Source organism: Gossypium hirsutum, chromosome A03, assembly GCF_007990345.1.
Source record: "Gossypium hirsutum isolate 1008001.06 chromosome A03, Gossypium_hirsutum_v2.1, whole genome shotgun sequence".
NCBI lineage: Eukaryota > Viridiplantae > Streptophyta > Magnoliopsida > Malvales > Malvaceae > Gossypium > Gossypium hirsutum.
The window spans coordinates 91,816,534-91,842,379 of NC_053426.1; the positions used below are offsets into that span (position 1 = coordinate 91,816,534).

Genomic DNA, 25,846 nt, shown 5'->3' on the forward strand with positions numbered 1-25,846 from the left:
ATGATAATTTGTTAAATAATCTTACATTATGATAATTTTATTATCATAAATAATAAGGTAAAACTATACAGATAGTTACTTAACTATGAATTTGTTTGGATTTTTAAGAATTAGGATCTAATTGAGATCATTTGTAAAATTTAAAGGTTAATTTTTTAAAATTATGACTAAATTGATATAAGATGTAAAATTTGAGGGCTAAATTTTTTATTATATTGATTTTTTTAACTGCCACTTCAACTTGCCATTTGTGATTTTGACGAGAGTAATCAAATTGATCGAATTATGTAACATTGTGCTTAAATTGTAAATTGTTATTTTAACCTAAAATGAATATTTTTTTTTATAGTTGATGGGTTATTTACACTAAATAATATTATATTTTGTAATCCAATACTCCGTTACTAATATTAAATTTTGTTAAGCAGCACCTTAAATGGTAAGTTAAAAAGAATGTAGCCTTTTAACTTCCGTTCAAAACTTGGTAAAATATTGTTAATGTGGATAGCTCCCAAGTCCCCGCCAGCAAAATGCCACGAATGACATTATTTTGTCAAAATTTTGAGTAATTAAGTAGTAATTCAGATTGGAGTGAGACTCGAGTCTATTGGTTAATATATTTTTGGAAACGTAGATAACTCTTTACTGCAATGTGAACTGAAACAAGGCTTGAAGAAAATGCAAATCTAGGGAGAAGAAGAGGTGGTATCAAATGATCTTTTCCTAACAAGCAGGCAGGTAATCTTGGAAGGGTGAGCGTGGGTGTTATCAACTGTACATAACACAAAGTCCGGTTGGTGGAGTGCGAGTGGCAGCCGCTGGCCCTCGCTGAAAACCAACGGGGTCGCATCAAGGAGAACGTGCCATGAGTTTCTATGTGCCTCCGAGATCCAATGCATTGAAAGCCTAGTCGTCCCACTTACATCAGCTGGATAGGCAAAAAGCCCTTTGGGACTATGTTTACATTTTCTTCTGAAGTTTTGGCTGAGTTGTGATCCTTTAATCCTCAAATCTAACCATGTTTCTGGTGCTGAAATAACCTTTGATTCTCTCTGGCTAGCGAATTCCCTTATGTAGTCTGATTCTTCAGCAATGATTGTCAAATAATAGTTCCCTTTAAAGAAGGGGTAGCTTTCACCAATCAACATCATAGCATCCTTGTAATTTGGCATGAAAAGCACTAAATACTCATCTTCACTTAGCCCACAATGTTTCAAAGCCCTGTTTTGAGCTTGAATTTCAGGTATTGAAACGAAGTTCCCTAGGAAAGAAGTTTTCCTAGTGAGGATATCAAGAAGCCTTGAAGGCTCCAATTGAGTGTTGTCAATATCTACCATACCAGAAGTTGCTGAAGATGAAAAGGACTCCCTGTTGCCTACAATCCTCGGTGATTTCTGCTTATTGTCGGCAACGGTCTCAAAGGACTCGTCATTGTTGGATAGACTGTCGACATCAATCATCTTTAGTCCATCTTCCACAAGTCCATTGCAATATTGAGGATATTTTGCAAAGACATATTGCTCTACATATTGCATTTCAGTGGGTGTTATGGGACCAGACCATCTCAAGTCAAGGCCTTGTAGTGTTGAGATTGCTTCAGCTACCAAATGAGCAGGGATTACACTTTGTGCTTTCTGCTTGTTAAAAGTTCAATGCACAATTAAAAGAAAACTCAAATATCAAGTAAAAGAAAATCTGTTTTTTCCTTTTTCAAAATAATGTTCTTAAAAGGTCAGATTAATTAAAAGAACTTGCCTTGATAACCATGCTGCTTGGTCTGCCATTTTGGCTTGGTGAATTGGGCATTGAAAGCAAGATTGATGGATCAAATTCACTTTCTGCCATATCCTAAAAAGAATCAAATTAAAACCCTTACATAAGATTTCCTTTTTTCTGAATCAGAACCAATATCAAAGCAACCTGAGAGTAAAAAAGCCAATAAAAAGAGGCAAAAAACTTAGATTCTTCTTGCAGAACAAGGCTTTCTTCTAAGTTCCTTTCCATGATGATGCCTATGGTCCTTGTACCATAAGTAGGCAAATCCTGCAAGCAACAAGGAAGAAAAAAAAGAAGAAGACAAAGACAAAGAAAAACAGGCAATATGATAAAGATGTGAGAGCTTAGCCTTATGTCAGTATGGGCAATTTGTAAGATTAATTTCAGTGCAAGGGTAGGACCGAAATCGATATTAAAAGACTGCAAGGTTTAGCAACAATAAGAAGACGCCGCCAAGTGACAACACCCATGTTCCACAATATAGAATATTTTAAAATCAACTGCTTCAATTACGCCCATAAACTCAAGCTGACTGAGACTGGCGGACAACTAAAGCCAAACCACAAGAAATAATGGAGTTTCCATTCCATGGAAAACACCATCTAAATTATGAGTGTGATTTATTTATTTAAATTTAATGACTGTAAAGCAAAGGGCTTACCTAAGAATAATTGCATAGGGTTTGGCTCACAGTCTCGGGTCTATGCAACCTATTCTAATAATTCACCTTTGATTACAACATTGATTTAGACTAAAGGCCTAACTCTTTTAGTATCTACCAATGAAGTGAAGGAATGAAGGAACAGACAACATTGTACTTATTATTTTATCTTTAAGATGGTTTGTTCTGAGTCCTTTTCCCTGAATTATTATTATTTTACAATAGAAAGCAAGGAATAATTGTTATAATCGCATCCCCGAGCCACAAATCTGGTTTCCTTTACCTTCTTTTTTGTCATTTTAAGACTGTTTTGCAGGTCACTTGTTTCTCCTCCCTTGGAAGCGTCCACAAATAGATCATCAATCGCAATGAAATGAACTTTTAACATTTAATTTAAAGTTATACAATTACCCTAAAAACTAATATACATCGAATTTAATACTAGAATGTACTTTTATACAACATTTCTATTCATTTACAAACTATAATCTAGAACAACTATATATTAAAATAACCAAAATAAATATCAAAGAGGTCTAGGGTCAAAGAATAATTTACTCGCAAATTAAGCAAGGAAGTTTAAGCATGTACTTTACGAAAATGAGTAAATAAAAACATTTGAAGATGGCGTTAATTATTTTCGTCAATAAACTATTGAGTTAGGAGCAATTTGATCTCTTCTTTGAATGTAATTGATGTTAATTGTTTTCCAATTTAGGCTTTACTTGGTAGAGGGAAAGAGAATTGAAAAGAGGAGAAAAATAAAAGAGTGGAAAAATAGAAAATATAATTGTTTTTTCTCAACTTTTGGTAAGAAATATGAAAATTTTGAAAGAAAAAGTAATTTTCATTCCATTTATTATTTAGTGGAGTTGAAAAATAAGATGAAAGAAATTGATACTTTTGAAAAATACATAATTGTAAGTTAACATACATAACTCTCTCATTTTCTCTCTCATCATAGTAATTTGAAATGATTGTTTACATGCATTAAGATGGAAAGTTGTCATCTCTTGTAACACCCCTATACTTAACTCGACTATCGGATCAAATATAGGAATGCTACATTAAATATCAGAGTATTAACCAACCAAACTCTAACAAGTAGACTCATTTTGAACCCATTTGTAACTTACTGATTCATTAATTAACCATTATCAATGTTAGTAAGGAGCCTGATAAACTCCTTAAACATTTGAGTATTTAAAACAGTGCTTTAAAGTGAAATATGAACTTTTGCGAAAAAAAATGGCACATGGTTGTGTCTACCACATGGTCTTGTAAGTCTTTGAGCCCGTGCGGCTCCAAAATTAACCAATTTTCAGCACTCACACGGCCGTTGACTAGCATGTGTAACTCTCTAAGGCTGTATAGGCCAAAATTGAAAGAAATTTTACATTTTTTAAACTTTTACATCTTAGTCCCTACATAACAAATTTCAATTTCTTCCCGGTCCAAAACACCATTTTTACTGTAAAAGACACTCAAACACATATGCATTACCATACAACATTAATTTACTGAAATTTCATTTAAATCATACAAAAATTACAAAGTTTGTAGCATGACCCAACATATTCAAAAAACTATGTACATGTCATTTCTATACCAAAACATAATACCTATTATCCCTAGCTTGAGGATGTGATGAGATGAGCAGTTAATGACTCCAATCAAACATGTCAAATCTAACTGTACCTATGCATTAAAAATAAACGTGTTAAGCCGGTGAAGACTTAGTAAGGAGTACAAGAATAAAAGAATATAACATATCTATAAAATTTTACAAATTTATATCAAACTTTCATACATCGATATCTGACCACCTCCAGATGTACTAATGTCCAGAGTAAAAATCCTCCACAAAATATATGAAACGGTGGTATCTGCAAGTATACGGGTCAGATTGTAATATAGTTACAACGGAGTAGATGAGTACTCTAAGGGAGATGAGTACTAAATTAATTCTAACATAAGCATAAATAGATCTAATTAGTACTTTAAATGAATTATATTACGATGGAATAAAAAGAAAGGTTTTTGTGATCTATACTAATAATAATAATAAAATAAAGAAATCAAATCAAATCACAAGAAATCAAATTATAAAATGTATCAAAACTGAATATGGGTGATTAGGTTGCTTTAGTAATCATAACCAACTGTTGCCTTAGGTTTTCTTGTTCAATCAACTAGTCGATATCCTGGCAGTATCTTCTGATCTTCCATTAAAATAACGAGTCGGCAAGAACTACTTATCTCTCAACCTCGCAATCCAGACTGGTTCAGGGTTAAGTTGTTCACAGATAGGTCATACCAAATTTGGGTTAATTCTCAACTTAATGACTTATCAGGGTTATCAGGCCTAAGGTTTAGGTTCTTCTTTTACTAAACAGTTGATCCGCTAAGAGAACACTACAAAATAGTTAATTAATCATACCTCTACTCGTTAATCCCTCTCAGGAGGATTAGTTCCTTATGGATCTCATAAACAATATAAACTTGATAGAAATAGTAGACATGAATAGTAATTCAAAAGTATAAAGTTTAGAAGAAGCCTGATTGTATTAGAATTGAGTGCAAAATCCTCACAGAGTTTGATTATGTTTCACAAATCTAATTTCTTTCACAAAAGCAAATAACAAAAACTGAAATAAACCTAAAGTCTAAGAAAAGAGAAAAACTAAAGACTAAATCTAAGAAGAAAATTATACAATATGAAAGTTGTCCATAACATGTGTTAAATGAGCCTATTTATAGACTTTAGAGTGGTCATCGTCCTTAACCTTATATCAGTTGTCCTTCTCATGCTTAATATTTGATAATGTGGATCGAAATGCCCCTGACTTGTAATTATTTCCCGTACAGAGATGATGTCGCAACACACCAAGTCATGTGTTTTGACATCGAGGGCAGTATGCTCCATCTTCATGGTGTCTTCAAGTGTATGTCACGGCATCATCAAGCTGTGTCTTAAAATTATTCTATTCTATGCCCTATGTTACGACATCCAGTGCTCAATGTTGCAACAAATCAACCAGTATCGAGTTTAGCATACCTTCTAATGGTCTCTTGCACGCTTGCAAAGGATATTAGCTTGGCCTTAGGCCTTATTCGACCCCTAAGGTCAATAAAAGACTTAAATTACACACTTTATTAAATTTAACTAAAATTGAGAAAATGTAATTAAAACTTAACCAAAATAAAGGACTTGGTAACTTGTTAAATTCTTATAATACTTAATCAAACTTAAACTATTCAAAATTAATGGAGAAAAGTTCTAAACAAAAGTTTCTAAAGCTTTAGAGTGCCGAGGACGAGCTCGAGATAATGAAATAAGTCCTATGGAGGAAAGGAATGCACAAATTCTCTTTAAACCTGCTAACACAAGAAGGCAAAAGTGATAGTTAATGTATAAGAATCAATAAAATCAAGTAACAAAGAATTCTAACTATAAGAATTAAGAAATAAGGCAAAACTATCAAAATCCTAGAAAATAACTACCCAACTTTGAGCAATTAGTTTTCTGTGTTCTAGGTGGCCAAAAATTATGAAAAAAATAGGACAAGATCAATGAATATAATAATATATGATCTAAAAAGTATCAACTCAAAATTCACTTGGATGAATAAAAATAAAAATAAAAATATTGTTTCTTTTGACATTTTTTTTATTTTTATCAATCTAATTACTAAATAAATTTAATAAAATTTAAAATATCTCAAAAAATTAAAACAAAATTCAAAAAGTAATTAAATAAAGTAAGAAGCAAATCTTGACAATTTTCGGTTTGTGCAAGAAGGCTTCAAGAGCTTTTTCTTAGATAATACCAAATGATGTGGAATTCGAGATTGAATTTTAGAGGCCCGAACAATCAAATCAAAGTAAATCAAATTGAAAACAAGCTTTCTTGGAAAATAAGAAAACTATGACAATAAGGAATTTTAAGGCCATCAAGAACCTGAAAATTCAATAGAAAAATATCAAGATTGAAAACCCAAACTTCTATAATTAAAGAATTAAATAAAAAAGGCAAAGATGAAATAATGGATTGATGAAACCAAAGTTAGAAGATGATAGGTGAATGGTTGGAAGATAGATGGATAAGTAGTCTAGCCTCTTTTGATGAACAAAAATAAACAAAGAACTCTAATGACTTTTAATCAAACCTTCCTATGGACTTGAATTAGGCAAGCTGAAGTTATGAAGAACCTCCTCCACAATTCTTGAAAAATTGAAGCAAAAGTCCGTCAAGAAAATAACAAGAAACTATAATTATAAAAAAGAACTCATTTGGAGCAATTTTATTAATAAAAGTAATTAGCATACAATATATGGTGGCTATAGAAAATATAATATCATATATATGGACCTAAGCTACTTGGAAAACAAGGAAATAACCCTTCATCTATCTCCAAGCAATTGATTTAGTCATAATCTTATTCTTTAAGCTAAATTAGACTAAGATATTTAAAATTTGGTAATAAATAAATCCTTAAAATATAAAAATTCATAAAAACTTTTATTGGGATTATATAATTGAAATGAATCATTGAATCGGATTGATTGAAGAATATCTCATAAATCTCAATGTTCATCCTAGTTTTTATTAGGGTAATGTGGTCCTTATTATTAAGATATTTAGGTGGGAATTTGATTATAATTTATTTGTATAGCGGTAGGCAATAAAACGCACATTTATGTTTTAGGCTAGTTTAGTTAGAATGGTACAAGAGAGTTAGTAGAGAATGCATTTTTGTAAGCCAAACATGAGTAATTTGATTTTACAACTAAGTAATTTTCAGGTAGAGAACACAGTGGAGAGTGATTTAGATTTTAGTACGAATGTGAGGCATCTATATAGTAAGAAAAATCCACTAATTCGACTTTTTCCTCTATTCCTCGTTCTAACTCCGAATTTTGTCTATCTTGATCTATATGAGTAAATTTAACATCAATTTATCAAATTTTATATTCATGTGAACTAAATTTTCATCCTAGGCAAAATTACCATTTTGCCCCTAACTTTTCCATGAATTACCATTTTGTCCATAGGCTCAGAAAATGAAATTCATGAAATCCGACCCTCTACCCAAGCCTAGCCGAAGTATACATACAAATTTTTCAGCATTTTCCATGAATTTTCACCATTTTTCATTTTAGTCCCTAAATCAAGTTTTCATGAAAAATCACTTTGTAAAGTTGTTTATCTATCATCAATCTTTCATTTTCTACCATAAAATTCAAATTTCCAGCATATACATCCTTGAACCAATTTTTATACCTTGATAAATTTTCAAATTGATCCCCCAAATAGATAGTTTAGGCTATCCCGATTTTAAAAATATCAAAATTACTAAAAATGGGACAAGAGAACTTACCCAATTTGGCCGTGAAAGCTTTTTCTCTCTCTCTTAGGGTTTCCATGTTTATTTTGGGGAAGAAGATGAGAAAATATTATTTTTATTTTCCTTTCATCTTTTTAATTAATTAATTTAGTTGAATTCTAATTTAGTCCCTACCCTTTTTCTCATTTTTCATGGATGATTCATCCAAAAATATCTACATACTTTTTATTAATGGTATAATTATCATATAAGGACCTTAAATTTTGAATTGCATAGCTATTTGATCCTTCTAGCTACTAGAATTTAACTTTTTCATTTTATGCGATTTAGTCCCTCTTGTAATTAAGCACATAATCGATAAAATTTTCTTATCAAAATTTTCACATGACTTTTCTAGTATAATATGGATCATATAATAAAATAAAAATAAATTATATTTTTTGGCTCGGATTTGCAGTCTCGAGACCACTGTTCTAATTTTATCGAAATTGGGCTGTTACAAGTACAAAAGTAATCCAACCGAAACATGCCAAACTCTTAAGAGAGTCAATCCAACCAATAACACACCAAAATCTCATGAGAGGTAATCCACCAGATAACACTCCAGACGCTCATGAGATCTAATCCATCCGATAACATGCCTCGACACTAAGTGCCTAGCCCGTACGCTATACATCCGCCCCCACAACACACCAAATCAAGGTAGTATAACACGAGAGTTTGCAACAAATGATGAACCTCGATATACCCAATAAAAATATATAAAGCATGCTACATCAATCTCCACTCCAACCTCACATAACACGCCATCATTCAATTGAACTCTATCACGCATTCATCCTGCCCAAGTATCGAAACTCAATAACATTTTCCCAAACAACTTCATATCATCAATTAAACAATTATATCCACTATTTCATATCATATCATCATACAGGTCGTATAAATATTAAATTACAAAACGAACGAACTTACCTGTATTGAATTGTAATAGTTGCAAAAGTTCAAGGACTATTCCGTAATTTTTCCTTTTCTACGTAAGTCAACAGGGTCTTGATCTAAAATGTAAAATTTCCCAATTATTAGTTTACATTTCATATTCCAATTAATTCTACATTTTATACCCTTTCATTTTTTAAAATTATATAATTACCCCTAACTTTTACAACTTTTGCAATTTAGTCCATTAACCTGAAAATCATCAAATTAACCATTTTATCAAGTTAAAATTTACTGCCGAATAATCTAGGCACTTAAAAAGTCCCAATTATACCTCAAATTCACCTTTAAACCTTGACATTTTGACATTTTAACAATTTAATCCTTAAATCAAAATATAATAAAAATCACTTCACAAAACAACCAAATACCACAATCAAAGTTTCAAACACATAATTATCATAACAAAAAATTCAGGATTCATCAATGGCAACTTCTAAAATTTTTAACAGATTCAAAAATAGAGGTACGGGTTAGCTGGACCTATTTGTAATGATCTCAAAAACATAAAAATTATAAGAAATAGGTAGAGAAATCACTCACATGCAAGGTATTGAACTTGGCTGATTCTCCAAGCTTAAAAAAACCATGGATATTTGGTTTTAGCATGAAAAATTAAGGAAGAAGAAGATAAATTTCATGTTTTGTTTTTTGATTATTCATTACTTATTTAACTTTTTAACCTTTAAAATCAATAAAAATCCTGTAAATGCCATAGTAGACCGTCCACCTAATTTATATAAGGTAAAATTACCTTATTATCCCTCCCACATTATTAGTTAAGCTATTAAATCATCTAAATGCAATAATTAACAAGTTTTACACCTTTTACGATTTATTCCTTTTACCTTAATTAGTTATCTAAACGTTAAAATTTCTTAACCAAATTTTAATACGACTCTAATGACTCTGTAAATATTCTATAAATAATATTTATAGGTCGACATGATGAAATTTGTGATCCCAAAACCACTGTTCTGTCACCACTGAAAACGGGTTGTTACTACCACATACGTCCAAATTGTTTTAATCCATATAAAATTTTCTTTAGCCTGATCAAGAAATTTTCTCAAGAAACTCTATATCCTTCTGAGATTTTAAATTCTTTAAAGATTTTCATATAAATTTCACTATCAAATGTACCATACACATACTATGTAACAACAACCATTAGTTGCGTGTCAAGTTTTTCACATATTGCCAGACTAATAAGGCATCTAAACGTAATTGCATCCACCACAGAAGAATATGTCTCTTTATAATCAATGTCGAGCCTTTGCGAAAATCTTTGTGCTACAACTCGAGATTTATATCTCACGGCTTCATCAATTTCATTTCTATTTCGTACAAATACCCATTTATATCCTACTGACTTTGCATCTTTAGGTGTTTGGGCTACATGTCCAAAAACCTCATGTTTAGAAAGTGAATTTAATTTTGCTCGAATTGCGTCTTTCTATTTTGGCCATTCGTTTCTATTTTTACATTCCTCAATAGATTTAGGTTTAGGATCCTCATTTTCTTCTGTTATTTCAATGGCAACATTATAAGCAAAATTGTTGTCGACAACTACATTTTCTTCCGGTTCTATCTTTTTCTCTTATAGACATAACTTATCTAGATCTCTTTATTTTCATCATTTTCATTGCCACTTTTAGGTACTTGAATCTCTTCTTTAGTTTTATAATTATGTAACACCCTAAACCCAGTCTGGACGTTATGGTCGAATCTAGCAATGTTGCATAGTATTGAGTTTGAAAATTGTAGCTTGTGTTGAAAAACCGTAACTTAGCTTAAAAGATTTTCCATTCAAAACTCGTCAATATCTTTTATTAATCTTCAAAGTCATGGTTTTGATTTAGTCATTAGTTTTCAAAACATTTTATGTCGTAGAAGCTTTTTAAAACAGTTTGTGTCCTTGTAGGTATTTTGGTAAAACACAGTGTTTTACCTACCTCTAGCAGATATAAAATGTAAGGCAGTATAAAATCCAAATTTAAAGCAAAAATCCATAGAGGCCATTATTACAGTAAAATACCCCAAATAAAACTTTTAAAAAATTAATAAAGTATGAAATAGTGTAAAAAGGGGTCGCGTGGCCACCGCTGAGTCCTCCGGCACTCCAATCCGTCTAAGTTTGGGGATTACCTGTACAGAATGAATGCAATCATAGCCTAGGTCTAAGCCCATTTCAGTAATAGTTTCAGTTTCACTTAGGGCCTTAGCCCATTACCATAAAGAAGTAGTCATGCATTTGGGCCTTGGCCCATTACAGTATCAATATTTAGTACAGTAACAGATATACAGAATCAAATCCTACCCAACCAGCCTCTATACTTCAACTCTGTCCAACCCTACACTCCATGTGGGGATATAATCTACCCACCCATCCCTACACTCTAAAAAGTACCGAATGCGGCACTAAACAATAGTTTGCAGCTGAGCTGCTAGTAAATTAGGCTCGAGGCCTTTCAGTACACTTCCTCCAAATAATATAAGCCCCCAACCCAATGCAATGCAATATACAAATATCACATACTATAACATAATATCATGAATGTAATCAGGGTATATAGTATCAAATCAGTGAAACATCATCATACTTATTCATAACAGTCATACAGTTATTTCAGTTAGTTAGGGGTCTAGGTAAGCTTACCGACCCTACAATAGGTCCACAGTCGACTCGGGTGACCTATTCCAGCTTTTGTCGAATTCCAATCTCGGAGTTGTGTTTACTCACCTGGTTTCTATTTGCTGAGAAACTGCCCCAAGTCTTTGAAACCTATACTTAATCGAACAATCACCAATTATTCAGTTAAACGTTTACTCAATCGAATACATACAAGTTGACCAAGCGTTAAACTCATAACAACATTACCTTCAATCGAGTAAAAAGGGAGGTTTTGCCCACTTAAGACGTCAATCAGAGACCTCCAACCCTTTGGTCAACTCCTAACCAACCAACAGAAAATCCCCTTAAACTACTTAACCAAACAAAAGTTAATCAAGAAGTAGAAACATAACTTACTGTACCATGAAAACGTACGCTTACTCACAGAATGGATGAACACAAGAAAGCAAATAAGTGAGAGGGGAAAGAACTTTCAATAGCAATTTTGGCAGCAATTTGGCAGCAAAGAGAATAAATTCAAAAAGTCAAAAGATTAGGAGCAACCAAGATTTGGGAAAAGAAATAGTTATCATTCAGCTTGGGAAGAAAAGAAAAAGAACAAAAGATGAAAACAGAGAGAAAAACTAAAAGCTGAAATAGAAAAACTATCAGAAAATTGGGGAACGAGAGAGGGTAGCCGAAATTGCCACTACTAGTTTCGATTCTATCCAAACTCTTCCATCCAAATCTCCCCAAAAGACTCCCTTCAATCCCCAAATCCCTTAACAACCAAAATTCCCTCAACAGCCTCCTAAAAATCAGCCACAACATCCCCACACTCCTCAAATACTCATAATTTTACTACGTTTAAAACTCCTTCACGACACATGTACAAAAAAAAATCCCCCTTGCACGTACAGGGATTCAAACTCAAGACCTTTAGCACTCCAACACACCACTTAACCACCAGACTAGCAGACCCATTTTGACATATTTTTCCAATATTTATTTTTAAGCCTACTGATTAAAGTAGGGGTTTATTCATAAAAATGCCAAAATTTGCCCAAGTCAAGGCTTGAACCCAAGACTTCTTAGACACTTCCAGAACACTTAACCACTAAATTAGATACAAATTTGTGTCACAAACATACGATAAATAAGTATAAGATATTTTTGGGGCATTACAACTCTACCCCCTAAAAGAAAATTTCGGCCTCAAAATTTTACCTGATCAGAACAAATGAGGATATTGTTGCTGCATCGCATCCTTAGGCTCCCATGTGGCCTTCTCAGAGCTACGATTATGCCAAAAAACCTTAACTAGTGGGACGGATTTCCTTCTTATAACCTTTACATCTCCCTTCAATATCTGAATTAGCTCCACCTCAAAGGACAGATCTAGCCTAACCTCAATCTCCTCAACCGGAACAATATGCGTGGGACCAGACCGGTAGCGCCTCAACATAGAGACATGAAACACGTCATGAATCCGATCCAACTCTGGAGGTAACTCCAACTGGTAGACAACTGGTCCCACTTGTTTTAGTATACAGTAAGGCCTAATAAACCTAAGGCTCAACTTGCCCTTACGACCAAACCTCAGTACCTTCTTCCACGGTGAGACCTTAAGAAAGACAAAGTCCCCCACAGAATACTCAAACTCTCGACGCCTCAGATCTGTATAGGTCTTCTGTCTGTCTGATGCCACTTTCAGCCGATCTCGAATCAATCTAACTTTGTCCTTAGTATTAGAAACCATTACATGGCCCAGAATGCATCGCTTGCCCAACTCAATCCAACATGAAGGCGTGCAACACTTACGACCGTGTAATGCCTCCTAAGGTGCCATCTGATTGCTAGACTGATAACTATTGTTATAATTAAATTCTGCTAGCGGCAAACAATCCTCCCAACTGCCTCAGAAATTAATTACGCAACTCCTTAACGTATCCTCCAGTATCTGAATCACCCTCTCTGACTGACCGTCCGTCTGAGGATGAAACGCAGTATTGAAGTCTAATCTTGTACTTAAAGCTTCATGTAGCTTCTTCTAGAATCGAGATATGAAGCGAGGATCCCTATAAGATATTATTGAAACCGGTACCCCATGCAGTCTCTCTATCTCAGATACATATAGCTTAGCCAGTTTCTGCAAAGAGTAGTCAGTACGAATCGGTATGAAGTGGGAAAACTTGGTCAACGATCTACTATAACCCACACTGAATCCTTCTTAGTAGGTGTGAGGGGCAACCCACTAACGAAGTCCATAGTCACTCTCTCCCATTTCCAAAGTGGAATCTTAACTGCCTGTAACAAACCCGAGGGTAACTGATGCTCAGCCGTAACCTGCTGGTAAATCAGACACTTAGCAACAAATTTGATAACTTCTAGCTTAAGACCTAGCCACCAATATAACTCATAAAGGACTCGGTACATCATGTTTCCTACAGGATGCATAGCGTAAGGGCTACTATACATCTCTCTCATTATCAATTGCCCCAATTCAGTATCCTTTGGAACACATATTCTCCCATAGAAACAGAGCATCCCTTCGCTATTCAGTCCAAAATCCACAGTATCACCTCTCTCAACCTATCGGAAGTGAAGACTCAAAGATTCGTCCCCTAACTGTTTACCCTTAATCTGATCTATCTATGTTGGCCTAGCCTAAAGTTTGGCCAATAAACTTTCATCATCAAATATTCTAAGACGAGTAAACACCACCCTCAGATCTGTCACAGCTCTACGGCTCAGTGCATCGGCCACCACATTGGCCTTGTCAGGGTGGTATCCAATCATACAGTCGTAGTCTTTAAGTAGCTCAATCCATCTACATTGCCTAAGATTTATCGTCTTCTGAGTGAGGAGATACTTGAGACTCTTGTGATTAGTGTAGATGATACAATTCTCACTGTACAAATAGTTCCTTTAAATTTTCAGTGCGAATACTACTGCAGCCAGCTTTACGTCATATGTCGGATAATTCATCTCATGCGTCTTAAGCTGACAAGACCAAGAAGCTACCACCTTACCCTCTTGCATCAACACACATCCCAAACCGATATGTGATGCATCACTGTAAACAGTAAACTCTTTTCCAGACTCTGCCCGTATTAAGACAGGTGCCTCAATCATTACAGCTTTGAGTTTCTCAAAGCTCTCCTGCTACGAATCCGTCCAGTTAAACGATACACTCATACATAGCTGCTTTGTCAAGGGTGCTGTAATCAGTGAAAACCCCTCTACAAATCGTCGATAATACCCTGCCAGTCACAAAAAACTACGGATCTTAGATACAGTCTTAGGCTGCTTCCAATCCAAGACAGCCTCAATCTTTCGAGGATCGAATCTAATCCCCACAGCAGAAACCACATGTCCCAGAGACCTTCCTTCACGTAACCAGAACTCACATTTTCTAAACTTAGCGTATGGTTGTTTCTCTCATGAAATCTGTAGAACCACTCTGAGATGTTCATCTTCGATTTTCGAATATACTAGTATGTCATCAATAAACACCACCATGAACTGATCCAGATAGGGCTAGAACACTCGGTTCATCAAATCTATAAAAGCTGCCGGTGCATTAGTCAGTCCAAATGGCATTACTAGGAACTTGTAGTGACCGTAATGAGTCTTAAACGCCGTCTTATGCATATTAGCCTCCTTAACTCTCAACTGATGATACCCTGACTAAAGACTAATCTTAGAGAAAACCGAAGCTACCCGAAAATGGTCGAACAAATCATCTATCCTTGGTAAGGGATACTTATTCTTAATCGTCAACTTGTTCAATTGTCAGTAGTCAATACACATACACATAGATCCATCCCTTTCTTTCACGAAAAGAATTGGTGCTCCTCATGGAGACACACTAGGGTGGATGAACCCACTATCTCCTTTGGTGCCATTCAATAAGGGGCGATGGACAACAGAGCTATATTAGAAATGAGCTCAATCTCAAACTCTACTTCACGATTCGGAGGTAACCCAGGTAGCTCTTAAGGAAAAATGTCCAAAAATTCCTTAATCGTCCTGATATCCTTAACCGAAGAATTCTTAGAATCTGAAATACTAATGTAGGCAAAATACCTTCACATCCCTGACGAACCACCGTTTCCACCCTCAGTGAAGAAATCACGTGCGACACCTACCACCGTATAATGCCTCGTAAGGTGCCATCTGAATGCTAGACTGATAACTGTTACTATAAGAAAATTTTGCTAGCGGCAAATAATCCTCCCAACTGCCTCGGAAATCAATTATGCAACTCCTTAACATGTCTTCTAGTATCTGAATCACCCTTTCTGACTAACTATCCGTCTGAGGATGGAACACAGTACTGAAGTCTAATCTTGTACCCAGAGCTTTATAGCTTCTTCCATACTAAGACATGAGCCGAGGACCCCTATCTGATATTATTGAAATTGGTACGTCATGCAGTCTCACTATCTCAGACACATATAGCTTAGCCAGTTTCTACAGAGAGTAGTCAGTACGAATTGGTATGAAGTGGGTGGACTTGGTCAACCGATCTACTCTAACCCACACTGAATCCTTCTTAGTGGGTGTGGGGGGCAACACACTAACGAAGTCCATAGTCACTCTCTCCCACTTCCAAAGTGGAATCTTAACTGGCTGCAATGAACCCGAAGGTAACTGTTGGTTAGCCTTAACTTGCTGGCAAGTTAAACACTTAGCCACAAATTCGGTAACCTCTCGCTTAAGAACTGGCTACCAATATAACTTACGGAGATCTCGGTACATCTTGTTTCCACCAGGATGTATAGAATAAGGGCTACTATGCTCTTCTCTCAGTATCAACTGCCTCAATTTAGTATCATTTGGAACACAGATTCTCCCGTGGAAACAAAGCACCCATTCGCTATTCAGTCCAAAATTCATAATATCACAACTCTCTGTCTGTCAGAAGCGAAGACTCAAAGATTCATCCCCTAACTGTTTACCCTTATTCTGATCTATCCATGTTGGTCTAGCTTAAAGTTTAGCCAATAGACTTCAAACATCAAATAAACTGAGATTAGCAAACATTGCCCTCAAATCTGTCACAGCCCTAAAGCACAGTGCATCGGCCACCACTTTGGCCTTTGCAGGTTGGTATTCAATCATACAGTCATAGTCCTTAAGTAGTTTAACCCATCTATACTGCCTAATATTTAGCTTCTTCTAAGTGAAGAGATACTTGGGGCTCATGCGATCAGTGTAAATGATGCACTTCTCATTGTACAAATAATGCCTTCAAATTTTCAATGCGAATACCACCGCGGCCAACTCTAGGTCATGTGTCAGATAATTCGCCTCATGAGTCTTAAGCTGACGAGACGCATAAGTTACAACCTTACCCTCTTGCATCAACATACATCCCAAACCGACATGTGATTCATCGCTATGAACAATAAACTCTTTTCTAAACTCTGGCTATATCAAGACAGGGGCCTTAGTCAATACAGTTTTGAGCTTCTCAAAGCTCTCCTGCTGCGCATCTGTCTAGTTAAACGGTACACCCTTACATAGCAGCTTACTCAAGGGTGCTGCAATCAGTGAAAGCCCCTCAACAAATCGTCGTTAATACCCTGCCAGTCCCAAAAAACTACGGATCTTAGATACAGTTGTTTCTCTCACAAAATCTATAGAACCACTCTGAGATGTTCATCATGTTTATCTTTGGTCTTCAAATATACCAGTATGTCATCAATAAACACCACCACGAACCGATCCAAATAGGCTGGAACACTCGGTTCATCAAATCCATAAAAGCTGTCGGTGCATTAGTCAGTCCAAATGGCATTACAAGGAATTCGTAGGTGACCATAATGAGTCTTAAACGCCATCTTATGCACATCAGCCTCCTCAACTCTCAACTGATGATACCTTGATCGAAGATCAATATTAGAGAAAACCAAAGCTGCCTGAAACTGGTCAAACAAATCATCTATCCTCGGTAAGGGATACTTATTCTTAATCGTCAACTTGTTCAATTGTCAGTAGTCAATACACATATGCATAGATCCGTCTTGTTTTTTGACGAACAGAATTAGTGCTCCCCACGAAGACACACTAGGGTGGATGAACCCACGATCCAGTAACTCTTGAATCTGAGCCTTAAGCTCCACCAGCTCCTTCGGTGCCATTCTATAAGGGGCAATGGACATCGGTACTGTACTAGAAAGGAGCTCAATCTCAAACTCTACTTCATGATTCAGAAGTAACCTAGGTAACTCTTCAGGAAAAATGTCTGAAAAGTTCTTAACTGTCCTGATATCCTTAACCGAAGAATCCCTAGAATCTGAAATACTAATGTAGGCCAAATACGCTTTATATCCTCTACGAACCAACATTTTCGCCCTCAATGAAGAAATCACTTGCGACACCTACTACCGTATAATGCCTTGTAAGGTGCCATCTAAATGCTAGACTGATAACTGTTACTATAAGAAAATTCTGCTAGCGGTAAATAATTCTCCCAACTGCCTCGGAAATCAATTATGCAACTCATTAACATGTCCGCTAGTATTTGAATCACCCTTTCTGACTGACTGTCCATCTGAGGATAGAATGCAGTACTGAAGTCTAATCTTGTACCCAGAGTTTCATAGCTTCTTCCATAATCGTGACGTGAATCAAGGATCCCTATCAAATATTATTGAAACCAGTACCCCATGTCGTCAAACTATCTCAGACACATATAACTTAGCCAGTTTCTGTAGAGAGTAGTCAGTATGAATTGGTATGAAGTTGGCAGACTTGGTCAACCGATCTACTCTAAGCAACACTGAATCCTTCTTAGTGGGTGTGAGGGGAAACCCACTAACAAAGCCACAATCACTCTCTCCCTCTTCCAAAGTGGAATCTTAACTAGCTGCAACAAGCCCAGAGGTAACTGATGCTCAGCCTTAACTTGCTGGCAAGTCAGACACTTAGCCAAAAATTCGACAACCTCTCGCTTAAGACCTGTCCACCAATATAACTCACGAAGATCTTGGTACATCTTGTTTCCACTAGGATGTATAGCATAAGGGCTACTGTCTGCCTCTCTCAGTATCAACTGCCTCAATTTAGTCCAAAATCCATAGTATCACCACACTCAACCTATCAAAAGTGAAGACTCAAAGATTCATCCTATAACTATTTACCCTTAATCTGATCTATCCATATTGGTCTGGTAACATCCCAAAATAGGGCCTAGTCAGAATAGTGATTTTGGGACCACAAATCTGACATCAAATAAAAAATTAGCCATCTTCTCTCTTGTACCAGCCAAAATTCTCAAGCCCTCCGCATCTAGGGTTTTCAAGCTTTTCAAGCTCATTAGTAAGTACTCCCAATCCCCATTTTTAATATTCTTTGCATTTTTGAGATCCTAGTAACTTGCTCTTTCCATTTCTACTAATATTTCATGCTACGGTTTCTGTCTAAAAATTTACCTATGCATGAGTTACTTGTATTTAGATGGTTTATGGAGGAATATGAAAGTTGGATGTGTGTTAAACATCTTTTCCTAGGTGATTTCATGAAAAACCCCTAAAGGGACTTTTTTTGCAAAAGTTGTTAAATGTGTGGTAGAAATGTGAAAATAATGGAAAATATGGGCTGCCATAAGAGGAAAAAAGTGTTCAGTTAGGCTTGGGCAAGATAGAAATTTCATGTGTTTCATTATACGAGCCTAAGGACTAAATCGTAAAAATATGAAAGGTTAGTGGCAAAACGGTCATTTAGACCGGGGGTGGAATTTAGACTTGAAAAGTATAATGTAGAGTGTTAATGGTTTAATTCTGTTGTTATAGACCCCGAGGAACAAATTTTAGAGGTCGATCGAGAAAAACGAAAGGTTTCAAAATAACCGAAACACGACACCGAAACGAATACAATGTAAGTTTGAATAACTTAAGTAAACTCCTAATATGCCTAATTATATGATTTGTAAATGAATGATGTTTGCATTTATTGATGACATAAAAATTTCATGAAATATATCTTTGATAATGATATGTTGAAAAATGTCTCGGTTGAGGTTTAAAAAGGGAATTCGATGGACAAACCATGATTTACAAGCGAATTGAGATCCTGCATGTGTTGCAGAAAGGATTTAGCCCAGACGGGTAATCCGTTGACCTCAATTATAAAATGGATCCAACTCAGACGGGTGTTCCTTTAGATAATCGAGCCTCCCAAAGAATACACGTGCATTATGGATTTAGCACAGACGGGTAATCCAATTAAGGTCTGAATTTAGCATGGACTGGTAATTTAGATCCAAGCTCAATAAAGGTGTTTGTTGTTATAAGGGGATTTAGCCTGGACTGGCAATCCCGACATCACCTTATGAGTTTTGTAAATGGGGGATTTAGCCTGGACTAGAAAATTCCGCCATAAAATGTGAGGTTCACGGGGGTGCACACTTGAAAAGATTATCCTTATGAATTGACGGTTAATGGATATTCCATCGAGATTTCCTAAAAACTCAACGAGATTAACATGAGAAGGATGTATATTAATGAAACGTTGGATAATGAGTTCATCTAGGATAAATTACATGGTGCTTTGTTATGTGATTAACTCATTGATGAGTGCATGTGATAAGGAACCATTTCATACTTGTTGGTTTCATTATCTATTATGGATGTATGCTAATTAGAGCTTACTAAGCATGTAAATGCTTACTCCTCTCCTTTCCCCTATTTTACAGAGCTCGAGGACTTGTAAGGATTGGAAAAAAGTTGGAGAGTCAGCACACTATCAACTAGACCAGCTTTGGTATAAAGACATTTCTATTTTGTTCAATGGCATGTATAGGACTCTTAAGTATTTTGTTATATGTGTCAATTTATTTGCCAAATAAAGGCATGTAAAGATGTATCTATCTTTTTGTTTTTGGTATATGGCCATAGGAATTGGCTTATTTTGAAGTAGGCTATGACCTACAAAATTTCCATGCATGTTTATATTCATATATGATGGTTTGTTTCCAATTGGCAATGAGTCAGAAGAAGGAGCCAATCTTTAATGTGTTAAAGTGACATAGAAACCCATAAATACAAGATGGGAAATAACCTGACCTGTGTGAAACCAATGATATGAGGTTTCTATGCAATAAGTTTTACCAAGAACATTTATAAGAATATAATCATGTTTTTCTTTGCATTTGATAATCATTAAGTATAAGTGTTGAAAAGGGTGACCAAAGGCTTGGAAAATAGCCTATTAGGGTCCACACAGTTGGGTACATGGGAAGGGGCCACTCTCATGAGTGTGTGGTATGGCCGTGCGTCCCCTGCACCTAAAAGTTTAAGTCAGTGTTGTACACGAGCAGGCCACACGGGCGTGTGTCTTGGCCGTGTGCCCCTAATTGTATGATAAGGTTAAAGCCAATATTGCACACGGGTAAAGGGCATGGGCGTGTCCCAAGCCACTCGGGTGTGTGTAATCACACAGCCCCACCCACACGGGCGTGTGACACTTGAAAGTAAAGGAAATTTTCCAAGGTACCCAAAGTTTATCGAATGTCCCCGATTTTGTCCTGAACTACCCCTACGTATGTTTTAGGCCTCGAAGGCCTGTTTAAGGGAAAAGACATACATGTTTGAAAAGTTTTAAATTTAAGTGAAACTCAGTGACCTGACTTAATATGTTTCTAAATGTGAAACCCTGGTAACACCTTGAACCTTATCCCGACGTCAGATAAGGGTGAGGGGTGTTACAGGTCTGGCCTGAAGTTTAGCTAACAGACTTCCAACATCAAATAAATTGAGACGAGCAAACATCACCCTCAGATCTGTCACAGCCGTATGGTACAGTACATCGGCCACCACTTTGGCCTTGCTAGGGTGGTATTCAATCGTACAGTCGTAGTCCTTAAGCAGCTTAATCCATCTACGCTGCCTAAGATTTAGCTCCTTCTAAGTGAGGAGATACTTAAGGCTCTTGTGATCAGTGTAGATGATACACTTCTCACCGTACAAATAATGCCTCCAAATTTTTAGTGTGAATACCACCTCGGCCAACTCTACGTCATGCGTCGGATAATTCGCCTCATGAGTCTTAAGCTGACAAGACACATAAGCTACCACCTTACCCTCTTGTATCAACACACATCCCAAATCAACATGTGATGCATCACAGAAAACAGTAAACTCTTTTCCAAAATCTGGCTGTATCAAGATAATGGCCTCAGTAAATATAGTTTTGAGCTTCTTAAGGCTCTCTTGCTACGCATCCGTCTAGTTAAATGGTACACCCTTACATAGCAGCTTAGTCAAAAGTGCTGTAATCGGTGAAAATCCCTCTATAAATCATCGATAATACCCTGCCAGTCCCAAAATACTGCAGATCTCAGATACAGTCTTAGGCTGCTGCCAATCTAAGACAGCCTCAATCTTTCGAGGATTGACTCTAATCCCCTCAGTAGAAACCACATGTCCCAGAAACAATACTTAACGTAACCAGAACTCACATTTACTGAACTTGAGGTACGATTGTTTCTCTCACAGCATCTGTAGAATCACTTTGTAATGTTTATCATGTTCATCTTCGGTCTTCGAATATACTAGTACTTCGTCAATAAATACCACAATGAACCGATCCAGATAGGGCTAGAACACTCAGTTCATCAGATCAATAAAAGCTGCCAGTGCATTAGTCAGTCCAAATGGCATTATTAGGAACTCGTAGTGACCATAACGAGTCTTAAACACCGTATTATACACATCAACCTTCTCAACTCTCAACTGATGATACCCTGATCGAAGATCAATATTGAAGAAAACTGAATCTGCTTGGGACTGGTCAAACAAATCATCTACCCTCAGTAAGGGATACTTATTCTTAATCGTCAACTTGTTCAATTGTCGGTAGTCATTACACATATGCATAGATCTATCCTTTTTTTCACGAATAGAATTGGTGCTCCCCACAGAGACACACTAGGGTGGATGAACCCATGGTCTAGTAACTCTTAAATCTAAACCTTAAGCTCCACCAGCTCATTCAGTGCAATTTTATGAAGGGCGATGGACTCGGAGCTGTACTAGAAAGGAGCTCAATCTCAAACTTTACTTCACGATTCAGAGGTAACCCAGGTAGCTCTTCAGGAAAAATGTCTGAAAAGTCCTTAACTGTCTTGATATCCTTAACTGAAGAATCCCTAGAATTTGGAATACTAATGTAGGCGAAATACGCCTTACATACCTTATGAACCAACTTTTCCGCCTTTAGTGAAGAAATCACGTGCGACACCTACTACCGTATAATGCCTCATAAGGTGCCATCTAAATGCTAGACTGATAACTATTGTTATAAGCAAATTCTGCGAGTGGCAAATAATCCTCCCAACTGCCTTGAAAATCAATTATCCAAGTCCTTAGCGTGTCCTCCAGTATCTGAATCACCCTTTCTGACTGACTGTCCGTCATAGAATGGAACGCAGTACTGAAGTCTCATCTTGTAGCCAGAGCTTCATAGCCTCATCCAAAATCGAGACATGAACTGAGGATCCCTATCAGATGTTATTGAAACCAGTACCCCATGTCGTCAAACTATCTCAGACACATATAGCTTAGCCAGTTTCGGTAGAGAGTAGTCAGTATGAATTGGTATGAAGTTGGCGGACTTGGTCAACCGATCTACTCTAAGCCACACTGAATCCTTCTTAGTGGGTGTGAGGGGAAACCCACTAACAAAGCCACAATCACTCTCTCCCTCTTCCAAAGTGGAATCTTAACTAGCTGCAACAAACCCGAAGGTAACTGATGCTCAGCCTTAACCTGCTGGCAAGTCAGACACTTAGCCACAAATTCGACAACCTCTCACTTAAGACCTGGCCACCAATATAATCACGAAGATCTTGGTACATCATCTTTCCACCAAGATGTTTAGCATAAGAGCTACTATCCGCCTCTCTCTGTATCAACTGCCTCAATTCAGTAGCCTTTGGAACACATATTCTCCCACGGAAACAGAGCACCCCTTCGCTATTCAGTCCAAAATCCATAGTATCACCACTCTTAACCTATCGAAAGCGAAGACTCAAAGATTCACCCCCTAACTGTTTACCCTTAATCTGATTTATCCATGTTGGTCTAGCCTGAAGTTTAGCCAGCAGACTTCCATCCTCAAATAAACTGAGACGAGTAAACATCACCCTCAAATCTGTCACAGCCCTATGGCACAGTGTATCGGCCACCACATTGGCCTTGCTAGGGTGGTATTCAATCGTACAGTCGTAATCCTTATGCAGCTTAACCCATATACGCTGCCTAAAATTTAGCTACTTTTGAGTGAGGAGATACTTGAGGCTCTTGTGATCAGTGTAGATGATACACTTCTCACCGTACAAATAATGCCTCCAAATTTTCAGTGTGAATACCACCACGACCTGCTCAACGTCATGCATCAGATAATTCGCCTTATGAGTTTTAAGCTGGCGAAACACATAAGCTACCACCTTACCCTCTTGCATCAACACACATCCCAAGTCAACATGTGATGCATTGTTGTATCAAGACAAAGGCCTCAATCAATACAGTTTTGAGCTTCTTAAGGCTCTCCTGCTACACATCCGTCCAGTTAAACGGTACACCATTACGTAGCAGCTTAGTCAAGAGTGTTGCAATTAGTGAAAGCCCCTCTACAAATCGTCGATAATTCCCTGCTAGTCCCAAAAAACTATAGATCTTAGATACAGTCTTATGCTGCTTCCAATCCAAGACAGCTTCAATCTTTTGAGGATTGACTCAAATCCCCTCAGTAGAAACCACATGTCCGAGAAACAATACTTCACGTAACTAGAACTCACATTTACTAAACTTAGGGTACAGTTGTTTCTCTCACAGCATCTGTAGAACCACTCTGAGATGTTCATCATGTTCATCTTCGGTTTTCGAATATACTAGTATTTCATCAATAAATACCACCATGAACCGATCCAGATAAGCTAGAACACTCGGTTCATCAGATCCATAAAAGCTGTCAGTGGATTAGTCAGTCTAAACGGCATTACTAGGAACTCGTAGTGACTATAACGAGTCCTAATTGCCATGTTATGCATATCAACCTCTTTAACTCTCAACTAATGATACCCTGGTCGAAGATCAATCTTAAAGAAAATCGAAGCTCCCCGAAACTGGTCAAACAAATCATCTATCCTCGGTAAGGGATCCTTATTCTTAATCGTCAATTTGCTCAATTGTTGGTAGTCAATACACATATGCATAGATCTATCCTTCTTTTTCACGAACAGAATTGGTACTCCTCACGGAGACACACTAGGGCGGATGAACCCACGATCCAATAACTCTTGAATCTGAGCCTTAAGCTCCACCCGCTCCTTCGATGCCATTCTATAAGGGGCGATGGACACCAGAGCTGTACCAGGAAGGAGCTCAATCCAAAACTCTACTTTATGATTCGGAGGTAACCTAGGTAGCTCTTCAGGAAAAATGTCTGGAAAGTCCTTAACCATCTTTATATCCTTAACTAAAGAATCCCCAGAATCTAAAATACTGATGTAAGCCAAATACGCTCGCATCCCTTACAAACCAACTTTTCTGTCCTTAGTGTAGAAATCATGTGCGACACCTACGACCGTATAATGCCTAGTAAGGTGCCATCTGAATGCTAGACTAATAACTGTTGTTAAAGCAAATTCTGCTAACGACAAATAATCCTCCAAACTGCCTCGAAAATCGATTACTCAAATCATTAACATGTCCTCCAGTATTTGAATCACCCTCTCTGAGTGAGCGTCCGTCTGAGGATGGAGCGCAGTACTGAAGTCCAATCTTGAACCTAGAGTTTCATAGATTCATCCAGAACCGAGACGTGAAGTTAGCATCCGTATTAGATATTATAGAGACAGGTACCCCATGTAGTCTCACTATCTCAGACACCTACAGCTTACCCAGTTTCTGCAGAGAGTAGTCAGTACGAATCGGTATGAAGTGGGTAGGCTTGGTCAACCAGTCTACTCTAACCCACACTAAATCCTTCTTAGTGGGTGTGAGGGGCAACCCACTAACGAAGTCCATAGTCATTCTCTCCCACTTCCAAAATGGAATCTTAACTGGCTACAACAAACCCGAAGGTAACTGATGCTTAGCCTTAAACTACTGGCAAGTCAGACGCTTAGCCACAAAGTCGGTAACCTCTTGTTTAAGAACTGGCCACCAATATAACTTATGAAGGTCTCGGTACATCTTGTTTCTACCAGGATACATAGCATAAGGGCTATTATGCATCTCTTTCAGTATCAACTACCTTAATTCAGTATCCAATGGAATACAAATTCTCCCACGGAAACAGAGCACCCCTTCGCTATTCAGTCCAAAATCCACAGTATCACCACTCTCAACCTGTCAGAAGCAAAGACTCAAAGATTCGTCCCCTAACTGTTTACCCTTAATCTGATCTATCTATGTTGGTTTAGCCTGAAGTTTA

The 25,846-nt window shown here is 36.8% G+C and overlaps 1 protein-coding gene across 2 annotated transcripts; it reads right to left on the minus strand.

Annotated features, from left to right (window-relative positions):
- Positions 1-605: 605 nt before the first annotated feature.
- On the minus strand, positions 606-2,379 carry LOC107886460 (uncharacterized). Of its 2 annotated transcripts, none has more exons than XM_016810423.2 (3): positions 1,921-2,379; positions 1,756-1,848; positions 606-1,634 (listed from the first exon to the last, which is right to left on the minus strand). In XM_016810423.2, the coding sequence occupies exons 1-3, from the start codon at positions 2,002-2,004 to the stop codon at positions 687-689; spliced, it is 1,125 nt and encodes a 374-aa protein (XP_016665912.1). In that variant the 5' UTR covers positions 2,005-2,379; the 3' UTR covers positions 606-686. The 2 variants fall into 2 exon arrangements, with proteins under 2 accessions (XP_016665912.1, XP_016665913.1); XM_016810424.2 differs by having other exon boundaries at positions 1,756-1,838; positions 1,921-2,025.
- Positions 2,380-25,846: the final 23,467 nt, after the last annotated feature.